This window comes from Rattus norvegicus, chromosome 4 (genome assembly GCF_036323735.1).
Source record: "Rattus norvegicus strain BN/NHsdMcwi chromosome 4, GRCr8, whole genome shotgun sequence".
In the NCBI taxonomy this organism is placed as follows: domain Eukaryota; kingdom Metazoa; phylum Chordata; class Mammalia; order Rodentia; family Muridae; genus Rattus; species Rattus norvegicus.
This window is the reverse complement of record NC_086022.1, coordinates 87,432,500-87,447,285: the sequence shown is the minus strand read 5'-3', so window position 1 is coordinate 87,447,285 and position 14,786 is coordinate 87,432,500. Positions and strand designations below refer to the sequence as shown.

Here is a 14,786-nt window from a genome sequence, read left to right as displayed (position 1 = left end):
AACCTGCAGAACAGCAGCAAAGATATGCAAACCTCTCTGAGGTTTGACCCTGAAACGTCTCTCCCACAGACTCAGGTGGGGAAAGGCGAACCTTGTGCACCATTAGTGGGAATGGAAAGCAATCCGACTACTACAGAAAAGAGAATCCATTTTTAAAAAGTTAACTCAAAAGTGCACGAAGCCCCAAGAATCCCATTTATCCAAAAGAATTAAAAACAGATGCTGGCAGAGATATCTGCATAAACATGTTCACTACAGCACGATCCGTAACAGCCAAGAAACAGAAACGAACAAAATATCCATCTGTGACAAAGGGGAGAAACTACACAAAATGGAGAAAATAAAATAAAAGAATAATAATACGCTATGCACTACCTCTGAATCTTGAGGATATTTCATTAAGTGAAATGAACTAGCCAAGAAAGATAAACACTATGTTATGGTTCCACAAAGTACATGAAATAGACATGGTGGCACAAGACATTATAATCCCAGTACCTGACCAGCTAAGGCAGAAAGACACAAAGTTTGAACTCCAGGGCTGCCTGAGCTATATTGTGAGACCCTGTCTCAAAAATAAAACATAAAAACAATTTAAACTCATAGAAACAAAAGTAAAGTGTGATTATCAGGAAACTGGGGTGCAGGGAAAATGGGGAGGAACTGTTAGTGCATCTAGAGTAAGAGCTTTTAAGAAACAAGAAACCCTAGAGATCCACTGCATACCAACATGCATGTAATTCACACTACTACTGCATAAATGTTTAAATGGTTACATTGGTAAATTTTGTTTTTGAAAGAACAATAGCAAAGGGGCTATGTGCACAGATGTGTGCAGATACAGAACAGCACTGGGGACAGTGTAGTAGCAGAGCTAAGAAGGAAGTGACTTTATTATGCTGCAAAATTAAATTAGCACTTAAGAAAGTTGAGGCTGGAGCTGTCTACCTAGAGCTGGGGATGTAACTCAGCAGTGGAGTGCTTGCCTAGCTACAGGAAGCCCTGGACTCCATCCCCAACATCACAAGAATCACTTGATGATTCATGCCTGTGATTCCCAATATTCAGGAGGTGGAGACACAAGTATCAGAAGTCAAAGTCAGCAAATTTGAGACCCTGACTCAAAAAAGAGAAAAAAACAAACAACAACAAAAAGATCCAGCCATGGCACTATTACTGAAAATAAGTAAAACCCATCATACTCGACTCAGGAAATTGTCTATACAGAAGCATACATTATTTTCTAACATATTACTTAACATAAATAAGCACTTAGTATCTCTATTCCTATAGTGTCCGGGGTAATAGGCTGTACCTCTGAATATGGGGTAATGGGCTGTACCTCTGAATACGGGATTAGGCAAGGTTATAGCAAAAGAGAACATTTGAAGGAACACATGCCAAGTCTGTGGGCTGGTGCACGCCTGAATCCAAGCAGTGGAAAAACTGAAGTGAGAAGACTAAAGCCATTCTGGGCTACAGAGCAAGACCATACCTCTAGAAAAGGTAATAAAAATAAATAAACAAGGGATGGAGAGATGGCTCAGTGGTTAAGAGCTCATCCTGCTGCTGCAGAGGACCCAGTTGGGTGACTCACAATCATCTGTGATTCCAGTTCCAGGGAATCTGACACCTGGCCTCCTTGTGTACCTGCAAATACAAGCCCAAACGCATACATGTAATCTTTAGAAACAGCTAATTCTTTAAAAATAAATAACCGAAGAACAAGTAGTAAAAGGAAGCCATAAAGTCACATATACCTCCCCTTCAAAAGGATTAAGGGGACAGTAAAGATGGTCAAAACAGCCCATGGATGGCAATAAAACTTGGGAGAATTGAAAGCTAATAGGAGAACAGAGTGGATCTTACTGAAAAGTCACAGAAGAAAGAGTCTATAAAATAGGATGTGGCCAAAGACCCATCAGGCTGGCCTCCTAGAACCTGGAAAGGCTGGAGCAAGACAGAAGGAAGTCCACTGTGCAACTAGAGAACACACCTGTCCAGGTGTCCCTGCTCAGATCTTAGAAGCTGGGCAGCTGGAATTTTAAGTTATAAAATTACCTAACCAAGATAGATAGATAGATAGATAGATAGATAGATAGATAGATAGATATCACTATTATTTATTCATTATACTTGGAATTAAATCCATGGCTTCACATTCTTCTAAAATGTTTTTAATATGTGTCTTAGTCAGGGTTTCTATTCCTGACCAAACATCATGATCAAGAAGCAAGTTAGGGGAGGCTGGAGAGATGGTTCAGCAGTTAGGAGTACTGACTGCTCTTCCAGAGGTCCTGAGTTCAAATCCCAGCAACCAATTGGTGGCTCACAACCATCTATAATGAAATCTAGTGCCCTCTTCTGGTGTGTCTAAGACAGCTACAGTGTACTTAAATACATTAAACAAATAAATCTGAAGAGGAGGAAGAGGAGGAAGAAGAAGGAGGAGGAGGAGGAAGAGGAGGAAGAGGAGAAAGAGGAGGAGGAGGAGGAAGAGGAGGAAGAGGAGAAAGAGGAGGAGGAGGAAGAGGAGGAGGAGAAAGAGGAGGAGGAGGAGGAGGAAGAGGAGGAGGAGGAGAAAGAGGAGGAGGAGGAAGAGGAGGAGGAGGAAGAGGAGGAAGAGGAGAAAGAGGAGGAGGAGGAAGAGGAGGAAGAGGAGGAGGAGGAGAAAGAGGAGGAAGAGGAGGAGGAGGAGAAAGAGGAGGAGGAGGAAGAGGAGGAGGAGGAAGAGGAGGAAGAGGAGAAAGAGGAGGAGGAGGAAGAGGAGGAAGAGGAGGAGGAGGAGGAAGAGGAGGAAGAGGAGGAGGAGGAGGAGGAGGAGGAAGAGGAGGAAGAGGAGGAGGAGGAGGAGGAGGAAGAGAAGAAGAAGAAGAAGAAGAAGAAGAAGAAGAAGAAGAAGAAGAAGAAGAAGAAGAAGAAGAAGCAGCAGCAGCAGCAAGTTAGAGAGGAAAGGGGTTTATTCAGCTTGCACTTCTACATTGCTGTTCATCACTAAAGGGAGTCAGAACTCACACAGGGTAGAAATCTGGAGGCAGGAGCTGATGCAGAGGCCATGGAGGAGTACTGCTTACTTGCTCGCTTCCCCTGGCTTGCTCAGCTTGCTTTCTTAGAGAACCCAGGACCACCAGCCCAGGAATGGCACAACCCACAATGGGCTGGGTCCTTCCTCATCGATCACTAATTGAGAAAATGCCTGATAGCTGGATCTCATGGATGCATTTGCTCAAGGGAGGCTCCTTTCTCTGTTGACACCCAAAACCAGTCAGTACAATATGTATGAGTGTTCTGCAGCATGTATATGTGTGCCACATGTGTGCCTGGTGTCTATGAATGCCAGAAGAGGAGGGCATGAGATCCCATGGAATCACAGAGCACTGTAAGGCAGCATGTGTGTTCTGGAAATAGAACCTGGGTCCTCTGGAAGAAAAAAAGACTGCCTTACATTGCTACCATTGAGCTACACCTCCAGCCTATATTATGTATTGTGTTAATTTTTTACATAAATTCATGGGGCTGGAGAGAAGAAGGCTCATGGTTAAGAGCATTTGCTACTCTAGCAGAGAGGAAGCTTTGGTTTTGGTTCCCCCTACCCACGTGATACTTCGTAACTCTAGTTCCAGGGGACCCAATGCTCTCTGCTGAGCTCTAAAGGTTCCTATATGCACGCGGTGCACAATTCACATAAATAAACGTTAAAAATAAATGTTTTTAGAACTAAAATTAAATGGCTTGTGTTTGTACCATTCTTTGTTGAAATCACTCTTATTTCAGATCCAGAGACAAAAGAGAAATGGCCATCCCAGAGGACGCAGACAATTCACCTCTTAGTTCTATTATACACATCAACTAGGAGAAAGAGTTTACTTTAAATTCTAGTTTAAGATTCTGTTTAAACCATTAAAAGCTGACAACAATGTTTTTGAACATTATAGAGACTACCCAGGCTGGTACAGCAGCCCCACCCACTCCAGCGGCTGAGGCAGGAAGATCTCTAGAACCCATGAACTTGAGGCAATCATGGGTGACACTGGGAGATCCCTATCTCAAAAATAAACAGTCCAAGCATGGTGACAAACACCTGCAATGCCCATATTTTAGAGACTGGGACAGGAAGATATCAAGTTTGAGTCCAGCTGGGATGGAGAGAATCCTCCCAACCCTATCTCAAAACAACACAAAAAAAGAATATCCAAGACTGCCTCACCTGGGATCTGCTTCACATAGCAATTGTGGCCCTGACATAGCCGCCCTTAGTGAACTAAAACTCTCCTTGCAGGGCGACTCGTCCCACGCCCTGGAGACATCCCTCCACTGAGAACGGATCCAGCTGCAGGCCCAAAGAGGCAGGCAAGGTCTGACTTCCCGACCTCCCACTCTCTGCACCATACACACTCCTAGAGGTGGCTAGGCCTCCAGACGCATTGTGCAAGCGTATTTCTCCCAAGTAGCCACGTCGACCAGCAGCGAATGGGACCTGGCACCAGTAAATGATCTGGCAAGCTACCTGTCTACTGCCCAGATGGAAAAATGAAAGAAGGTTGCAATGAAGGAAGAGAAGGACGAACAAGCAGGCAGGACACGGGATGACCTCCAGCACATTAAAATACTAAGGAAACGCTTCAAAGCAGAGTCGAGCTGTCCCATTCTGTTAAAAAGTATTACTCTTAGGCAGTTGCACAAATTAAAAAGTTGCGTTCCCATAGATAATTCTTAACAAGGGTTTGGTCAGAAAAACACACCCAAGTCTAGCCATTCATATGCATGCATAGTAACCTGCACTGCCCGACAGAAACAAAGCCCTGCCAATATATCATCCCAGGGTGGGGCGGCTCGTCAACCTGCCAGTGGCCTCAAGGGACCTTCATAGGAAGAGTACTTTCCCCTGATTCAGATGCCGCCCTCGGGCTCATACCTCACTGGCAGCACCCTAGCATCAACTCTTTTGCCACCTTACACTCACTGTGTGAGCGTGCTCAGACTAGCTGCTAATCGTTTCTCCCAGTCCACCCAGATGCTACCCAGCTCAGTGGCTCTTCTCAGAGGACCAGGCCTACTGAAGCAATGAACCTGGGTCCCATCTTAAACAGGTTTATAGCTGAATGGCCATACAAGAGGCACCTCACCCAAATGCAACCAACCAAATTCTCTCCCAGGAATCCGGACTTGAGATAGGGTCTGGTTAATCTTGGGTACCATATGGAGAACTGGCTTTCTTTTGAGAAAACCTCCTATGCAGTCAGTCCCTTGGGGATCTGAAGACAGTCATCAACTCATGTTTCTGGAATTTCTTACAGCAGCAGGGACGATTCCAACAAATTCCTTCTGCACTCTGCTCTAGTCAGCTGGAATTGGTTTGTGACAAGGGCATGGCTTTTCTCTGTGTCTATTCTGCTGCAGCCCAACATTAGAAACTCAATTGAATAATTATGCAAAATAATATTGCAATGAGACTAATTGTAAGGGTCCCTTATTCATAATCTATCCACGGAAGAACTCCTGGATACTACTCCTCTACACAAAAACCTCTAATAGCTACCAGGACTTCTATGGAACAGTTCCTCCACACCTGAGCAGGTCTAGGGCTCCTGTCTCCTGATCCAACTATCAAGGACTTTTTTTCTTTTCTCTGTTCCTTGATCATGATACTGTTCATGCCTAAGCTTTACACACACCTCTTTCTCTCTTAAGCACACGCTCTACATTGAAGAAATAAAATCCAGTCCATGCTCAGGATCTATCTCAAGCATCAGGTTTCCCCACAAAGCCTTCCCCAGCAGACAGAAAACCCCTTCTCATTAGAGCTGGCAGAGGCATGGATGTCTGCCCCTCGCTTGGCAGTCTCTGTATGCCAGGTGACTTATATGAGACACAGAGAGTCTAGCACGGAGTCTAGAAGTTATTTATTATCCAGATGACCAAGGTAATCGTACCTGTCTGAGCCCCGTGCTTCATCCCCCTCCTCAGCCTCCCTCAGCTCTATCTGCCTCAATAGCTCTCAACTACTACTATTTTGCTGCATAACTTAGAGAATGTGTGTTTTTTCCAGTAGAAATGTACGCTTCATAAGGTCAGGGATTCTGTTTTAATCACTACCACCTCTCCAGAACCTGGAAGAGTACTTACTCAGTAAGTGTCTGTTTCATGAATAAGCAGTGGGTGACTAAATGGAAACATAGTGAACTGATGAGCTTCATCAAATCTTTAGTTCTTTGAGAGCAATGGTTCTCAAAGTCCTATCTTCTAGACAGCTGGACCAGTAGGGAACTTGTCTTAAAGGCAAATGCTTCTTGGACCCAAACCCCCAGAGCTAGCAAACCAGAAACTGTGTAACAATCTCTGTGGGCGATTTGGGTGCATTTAGTTTTAGAAAGCTTAGAGCAGCACAAGTTGACCTACCTACATGCAGTGGGTATCACAGACATGAAGGCTGCGAATGAACCAGAGAGAGGACTTTCTTGCCAGAATAATGAAAATGGTTTAGTCCCAGAAAGAAATCAGAGCACTCCAAAGTGTTGTTTCCCTTCCTCTCATGCCTAGAAATGCACTGGAACTCTTAAAGATGGTGCTGGGAAGGAAGGCTAGGGGCTCCACAACACCACCAGGTGGAAGCCGCTGTCAGCTTGCCTCTGCCACAGTGGACACAGGAATACATTAACAGGCCCACAGTGGCTAAACAAAGTCACATCCAAACAGCAGTCAGGGGCTGCTGGTCCTAATCATCTTTGTAGCTGTGAGTGCCCATATGCAGAAAAGTACCATTGGCTTCAAGTGTCGGACAGAGACACAGAAAAAGAAAACAAAACAAAAAACAACAATAACAACAACAACAACAACAACACCCAAAACCTGTGGTACAAGGTTCTCTTACTGCTTATGAGCACAAGTCCTCAATTTCTTTCTCTTGTTAACAGATAGTTATTGGGGGTGGGGGCATTACGTCATCAGGAGAGGCAGCAAACACCTCTACCCACTGAGCCATCTCATCAGCCTGACAGTTGCCATTTTCTTCTGGCAAAACCACCAAGGCAGCTAACGTCCAAACTCCTAGAGTTTTCCTCTCTACACACACCTTGTACAAGGCCATCAAAGTTTTGGGCTGGAGAGATGATGGCTTAGTGGAAAATTTCACACTGCTCTTTAAGCAGGCATGGGAGTGGTTCCCAGCAGTATGTCAGGCAGCACACAACTGCCTGTAACTCCAGCTCTCGTGGATCTGACAACTCTGGCCTCTGAGGGAAGAGTGGATATGCATGTGCCCACATCCACACACAGACACATAATTACAAATAATATTAAAAAAAACTTTTTTAAAATTAAAAAGAGACTTTCACCCTCATATCCTAACATTCCACACATTCCAAAGGATCAGAGACCTGAGAGGGAATCTGTGAAAGAGCTCCTCTGTGGCTTGCCCTTCACAGTCTGTCTCCTGTTGGCACCCACTTCTGAAAGGGAAATCTGATCCCTGAGGCCAGAACTCAAAGTGCTCAAGGTCTTTCTACTGTCCTTACAAGGTTCAAACCTCAACAGCCAGAAAGCAAGGTCTCACCAAAGCTGGCCGACTCCTGGCTGTTACATTGTTTCCAATAAATATGCATAATTCTATGTCAATGAAGAGTTTTTAAAGTCTATTCAATGTTTTTAAATCTTTCCCTCCAGCCTCCTCTTACTTTTCCCACTTGTCACTGCCCCACTCTGACACCGAACCAACCAGGCCTCGATTTGACGACACCATGCACCCCCTCCACACCCTTCTACCAGCCATACTACCTCCCCAACCAAATTCTGCTCCTAAGCTCTCCCTAGAAGCTCTTTTTGACTCTTCCTTGGGGCTTATCCCTGCAATCTAGGAACTCCATCCTGACCACCCACCTGTTGCACACACATAACATAGAGTTAAACCTTTTATTTGAGTTCACTCCTTCTTGCCTTTCTTCCACCATTTTTACGGCAGACTACAGAACACAGATTATGGTCATAAACCACCTGCATGAAGATCCCACATGACCACCCAATTCTCAGGTGCCTTGGGCAACTCATTTGGATATTCTCAGCCTTACTTTCTTATTCTGTAATGAGATATCTTCCTTGCTGTCTTCTGAGAGTAGGAGAATTCTTCTGAGATGGAAATAATTAAAATATGTGAAGGCCCAGGGTAAAACTAGGTATGGCCTCTTGTGAAAGAGAGCAGGCTCTGCTCTTCTTCTTGTGCCCGAATCCATATTTTGTAATTACTTGCCTGCACTAAATGACAGTCTCAGAGAGGAGTGTGTAAGACTAGAACTCGTAAGGATAGACAGTGCGTAAATGCTATGGTTGTACCATTGCTCTCCCACTGTCCTATTAATTATCCCGAGAGAGTAGAACTCATTCTAATGGGAATTATTAATTATCCTCAGTTCAAGCAAAAATTTACTTTGTAATGAAAGGAACAAATGAAAGCCATACAAATAACCAATGAGCAGATGAATAGATGCTCAACCGCTTCACGGAAATGAAGATCAAAACCTTAATGATGGGTCAGCAATACGGCGCAGCCAGGAACAGAGATTGCCAGCAAGCCCTACTCGATGAGTTCAATCCCCACGATGCACAGAGTAAAAGGAGAGAATCAACACCAGCAAACTGAGCTCTGACCTCCACCTTTGTTTGCACTGTGGCATACATATGCATGTATAGGTGTAGATTCGAGCTTGCATAAACACACACACACACACACACACACACACAATCTAACTAATTAAATAAATATAAATGTTTGGGGGGGTTGTTGTTTTTTTGTTTTTTTTTTTTTTTTTTTGTCTTTTGGTTTGGTTTGGTTGGTTGGTTGGTTGGTTGGTTGGCTGTTTGGTTTTGTAAGGCAGAGTCTTGCTATGCAGCTCTGGCTATCCTGGAACATGTTATGTAGACCAGGCTGGCCTCCAACTCACAGAAACCTGCCTGCCTCTACCTCTCAAATGCTGGGATTAAAGGTGTGCACCACAGCTGGAAAATATAATTTTTAAAAAGACAACAAAAATGTTAAAAAGGAACATGAAGAACTAGAAACACTGACGGAGGGAATGACAAGTGAGTGAATTATGGAAAACAACTGTAGTTACTTTTCAGATTCTGGACCTCAAAAACCCAAACACACATACATCCCATTTGATTCAACAATTCTACTCCTGAGTATACATCGGAAAGAAATAAAATGTATGTTCAAAAGAACTTAATATCATATAATCTATGTTTTCAGGGTTTTTCTTTTTTTTACATATTATGTATTTTGGGGGGAGGAGGAATGCCATGATATCCATGTGCAGGTTAGAGGCCAACTTGTGGGATTCGATTTTCTCCTTCCACTGTGAGAGTCCCAGGGACTGAATTTAAGTCATCAAGCTTGTCAGCGAGTGCCTTAACCACTGAGCCATCTCAGGAGCGCTATACATTCTAGGAGAACGGCACAGCGTGGGAATACCCCAATAAAGTTGGGTTGGTATAAAAACTACCAACGAAACAACGGTATGACTAGGTCTGGGGATATAACTCAGAAATAGAGAGCCTGGCTAGAATGTACAGTCCTGGGTTCAATCTTGCTATGTGTCCCAAAAAACAATTAGCACTAAGGATGACCGTATCTAAGCACTTGCTTCGTGCCACATAGTACCAACAAACTAAAATGCTTTTACAGATTCACTACCTGGAATTTCAAAAAAGACAAGTGTGGCTGCTTGTGTTTGTACATACATAAGCCCACTCAGGCACATAGCAGAGGCTCAGCAGTCCCCTGCCCAATGGCTGGTTCACCATGAGGGCACAGCCCAGGGTTAGTAATAGCAGCCGCAACTGAAGTGAGCTGAAGACTTAAAAACAAATTACATGGGCAAGCCACTGGGCTGCTCCAGGCCATCTCTCCCGCATTTTTTGTAAAGCCGGAAGGGGGGGGCACAGGAGTTACACACAGGCACAGCATTTGAATTCCCATCGCCTCAATTCAATATTTGCACAAGCCTCACTGGTCTTGGTTCCTTCGTTGGTTTTTTGTTTTTTTTTTTAAGGAACACAAGGTTCTTGTAACTCCCCAAAGATTTAAATGAGCTCATGCATATTTATATATATACAAAACAGACCAGTGCCTAACATCTCAACAGTCCAGTACAGTGGCTGTGATTATGGGACACACCTACCTCCTCCCGCTCCCAGTGGTCAGTGCTAAGGCTAGGTTGATTGGACAATCCAGGGGTGAAACTCAGGGACCAGTCAAAAGGGACCACCAAGAGAGCAGGCAAGCATCACCCATTCTAGGAGGTCTCACTGAGTGGCCATTTTACAAGTCTGAAAAACATGTGCCGTTGTCGGGGCAGAAAGAAAAGGAGGAATTGTCGGGTCCGCAATCTCAAGGTCCCACCTACCGCTGTGGTCAGGGACAGAAGGCTCAGCCCACCTCCAGAGGCATGGGAGGGCGGTGGAGGGGGCAGGGGCGGGCTGGTAGAGGTTCTTGGGGAGTGAGGAGACCCGGGTTACCTGGAGTCGAACTTCTGACCGTCGAGGAAAGTCCCCACATAGTGGTAGCGCACGAAGTCACCGCTGCGCACCGTGCGCGGACACTCGTCAGGCACAAAGCTCCGCTGGATCTGAAGCTCCGAACTCACAGCCAGGCCCAAGACGGGGGCCGCCTGCCCGGTCACCCAGAGCAGCAGCAGGAGCAGGGACCAGCGCCGCCAGCCCCGGGCCCCGAATGCCATCGCGCGGCCTGAAAAAGTGAGGCGAGGGGCAAGGCTGGGCGCGCCGCGCCGATGCAAACGTGGAAAGGTCTCCCGGCTGGCCCCGGGTCTCAGCGCCCGCCCCCCGCCGCCCGCGTCCGCCCCCTGCGGGGCGGAGGGGAGGAGCCCGGCCCAGCCCTAGGGGCGTCGACCGGCCGGGACACTGGAGCTTAGGAATTCCTCTGCCCTCCCCTCCTCCAGAAACCTAGAGACGACCGCTCCGACTGCCAGGCCCCGCGCCTGAGCACGGAGGGTCCCAAGAGACGCTATGGAGACTCCTACGTAGCAGCGGATCCAGTTTCCCCTTGCTGCTCTGGGAAAGGAAGGAAACTTAAAAGGAGTCTTTTTAAAAACTTAGTTACTGTACACAATAAACAGGCTGGAACCATCCCTCAGGATGTTTTTGAGTTGCTGTGGATTAATGTGATCAGTGAATGTACGTTCCTGAACATGTGACAGCTTGGCTAAAGCTCCAAATCCACAAGCTACCTCTAGTTAGATGCATCCTCGATTTGTTAAAACGTTGGAATATTAAAAGTAAATCACCAGGGCTTTCTCAATTCGTTTTGGAAAGTTAGCAGATAATCCAGATACCAAAACCTAGTAAAGACACCAACGAACGAGAAACATGAGCAATGGGCACCAAACAAGTTTAATTTTTTTTTTTAAAGCAAAGGTGCTGAGTGAAACGTAAGCAAATGAAATACAGCAGCTACTCTAGTGAGCTGAGTTAACAAAGTTTCAGAGATATCTGCAAAGTGAAGAGAATATTTTTTAAGCATAAAGCTTATTATTAGAATCCAGCAATCTAATGAGAACCTACAGAAAAAAAATCTGTACTTACTTAGCTCCAAGTTAAATCAAAAAGAAAGAGAAAAGAAGAGAAAAGAAAAGGTGCTTCTCAGCTCCACATTGCTTCCCTGGACCCTGAAGATGAAGACCACAATCTTTTAGAATCACGCAACCTGGAAATCAATAAAATCTTTCTTTACTCCCAGACAGTGCTCTTAACTACTGAGCCATCTTTCCAGGGCTCCCTTCCAGCTTTTCTCCAATAGTTTCATGGCTTATATCTAAGTCTTTGATCCATTTTGTGTTGACCTTTGTATACAGCAAAAGATACGGTTCTAGTTTATCCAGCATAGAAGCGTATTCAGTTTCCCGGCACCATTCATAGAAGAGAAGGTACTTTACTCAGGGGGTATTCTTGCTGCCTTGTGGAAAAATCAGATGGCTATGTATACGTGTGCGCGCCTGGGATTGAAGTCTTGTCTTACAAGTGCTTGGTAATGGATCCAGGGCAAAGATAAGCCGTCCCAGAGTCTCAGGTGGGTAGGAGGACCTGGATTCGATACCAGCACCCGTGTGGCAGCTAACAACTGACTGGAACTCCAGTTCCAGGGGACCTTAGGCCCTCTTCTGACATCTGTGGGCATTGCAGATCTGGTACAGAGCTACACAGGCAGGCAAAGCACCCATACAACTGAAGTAAATATAAAGATTATTTTTAAAAGGAAAACATAAAGAAACACTTCAGGACATTGGTCTAAATGTTGATTTTTTTAAGGCTCCAAAAGCATGGCAAGCAAAAGTAAAAGACACATAGGATTATATTAAATCTACAGTTGCCATTAAAAAAATCATGCTCAAGCAAAGGAAACAACAAAGGACGAAGTCTCTGGATGGGAGGATGTATTTGTATCCTGTTCATCCCATGAGGGATTCATTTTTAAAATATTAGAATCTCAAATAGTCAAGGGGCTTAGAAGGAAGTTCAGTTCTTGACAACGTCAATCTGCCTTACATGTGTGCAATTTCCTGGTTCCACACCCCAGCTCCACAATGAATAAGTAAATGCATAAACAAATAAATAAACAAATAGACTTTTCTCAAGGATAAATGAATTTGTGCTGTGTGTGTTTATTTTTTCAAGGTTTTTTTTTCTTTTTTTCTTTTTTTTTTTTTTTATTAACTTGAGTATTTCTTATATACATTTCGAGTGTTATTCCCTTTCCCGGTTTCCGGGCAAACATCCCCCTCCCCCCTCCCCTTCCTTATGGGTGTTCCCCTCCCAACCCTCCCCCATTGCCGCCCTCCCCCCATAGACTAGTTCACTGGGGGTTCAGTCTTAGCTGGACCCAGGGCTTCCCCTTCCACTGGTGCTCTTACTAGGATATTCATTGCTACCTATGGGGTCAGAGTCCAGGGTCAGTCCATTTTTGTCTTTAGGTAGTGGCTTAGTCCCTGGAAGCTCTGATTGCTTGGCATTGTTGTACTTTTGGGGTCTCGAGCCCCTTCAAGCTCTTCCAGTTCTTTCTCTGATTCCTTCAATAGGGGACCTATTCTCAGTTCAGTGGTTTGCTGCTGGCATTCGCCTCTGTATTTGCTGTATTCTGGCTGTGTCTCTCAGGAGAGATCTACATCCGGCTCCTGTCGGTCTGCACTTCTTTGCTTCATCCATCTTGTCTAATTGGGTGGCTGTATATGTATGGGCCACATGTGGGGCAGGATCTGAATGGGTGTTCCTTCAGTCTCTGTTTTAATCTTTGCCTCTCCCTTCCCTGCCAAGGGTATTCTTTTTCCTCATTTAAAGAAGGAGTGAAGCATTCACATTTTGATCATCCGTCTTGAGTTTCGTTTGTTCTAGGGATCTAGGGTAATTCAAGCATTTGGGCTAATAGCCACTTATCAATGAGTGCATACCATGTATGTCTTTCTGTGATTGGGTTAGCTCACTCAGGATGATATTTTCCAGTTCCAACCATTTGCCTACGAATTTCATAAACTCGTTGTTTTTGATAGCTGAGTAATATTCCATTGTGTAGATGTACCACGTTTTCTGTATCCATTCCTCTGTTGAAGGGCATCTGGGTTCTTTCCAGTTTCTGGCTATTATAAATAAGGCTGCGATGAACATAGTGGAGCACGTGTCTCTTTTATATGTTGAGGCATCTTTTCGGTATATGCCCAAGAGAGGTATAACTGGATCCTCAGACAGTTCAATGTCCAATTTTCTGAGGAACCTCCAGACTGATTTCCAGAATGGTTTTACCAGTCTGCAATCCCACCAACAGTGGAGGAGTGTTCCTCTTTCTCCACATCCTCGCCAGCATCTGCTGTCCCCTGAGTTTTTGATCTTAGCCATTCTCACTGGTGTGAGGTGAAATCTCAGGGTTGTTTTGATTTGCATTTCCCTTATGACTAAAGATGTTGAACATTTCTTTAGGTGTTTCTCAGCCATTCGGCATTCCTCAGCTGTGAATTCTTTGTTTAGCTCTGAACCCCATTTTTAATAGGGTTATTTGTTTCCCTGCGGTCTAACTTCTTGAGTTCTTTGTATATTTTGGATATAAGGCCTCTATCTGTTGTAGGATTGGTAAAGATCTTTTCCCAATCTGTTGGTTGCCGTTTTGTCCTAACCACAGTGTCCTTTGCCTTACAGAAGCTTTGCAGTTTTATGAGATCCCATTTGTCGATTCTTGATCTTAGAGCAAAGCCATTGGTGTTTTGTTCAGGAAATTTTTTCCAGTGCCCATGTCTTCCAGATGCTTCCCTAGTTTTTCTTCTATTAGTTTGAGTGTGTCTGGTTTGATGTAGAGGTCCTTGATCCACTTGGACTTAAGCTTTGTACAGGGTGATAAGGATGGATCGATCCGCATTCTTCTACATGTTGCCCTCCAGTTGAACCAGCACCATTTGCTGAAAATACTATCTTTTTTCCATTGGATGGTTTTGGCCCCTTTGTCAAAAATCAAGTGACCATAGGTGTGTGGGTTCATTTCTGGGTCTTCAATTCTATTCCATTGGTCTATCTGTCTGTCTCTGTACCAATACCATGCAGTTTTTATCACTATTGCTCTGTAATACTGCTTGAGTTCAGGGATAGTGATTCCCCCTGAAGTCCTTTTATTGTTGACGATAGCTTTAGCTATCCTGGGTTTTTTGTTATTCCAGATGAATTTGCAAATTGTTCTGTCTAACTCTTTGAAGAATTGGATTGGTATTTTGATGGGGATTGCATTGAATCTGTAGATTGCT

General features: G+C 44.6%; 1 protein-coding gene across 1 annotated transcript in view; it reads right to left on the bottom strand.

Annotated features, from left to right (window-relative positions):
* The window catches only part of Fkbp9 (FKBP prolyl isomerase 9), a 50,471-nt gene extending 39,624 nt beyond the window's left edge, over positions 1 to 10,847 (bottom strand). Inside the window, exon 1 of the mRNA NM_001007646.1 lies at positions 10,510 to 10,847. Coding sequence (NP_001007647.1) covers positions 10,510 to 10,730 — 221 coding nt within the window. The 5' untranslated portion in view covers positions 10,731 to 10,847. The remainder of the gene's footprint in view (positions 1 to 10,509) is intronic.
* Positions 10,848 to 14,786: the final 3,939 nt, after the last annotated feature.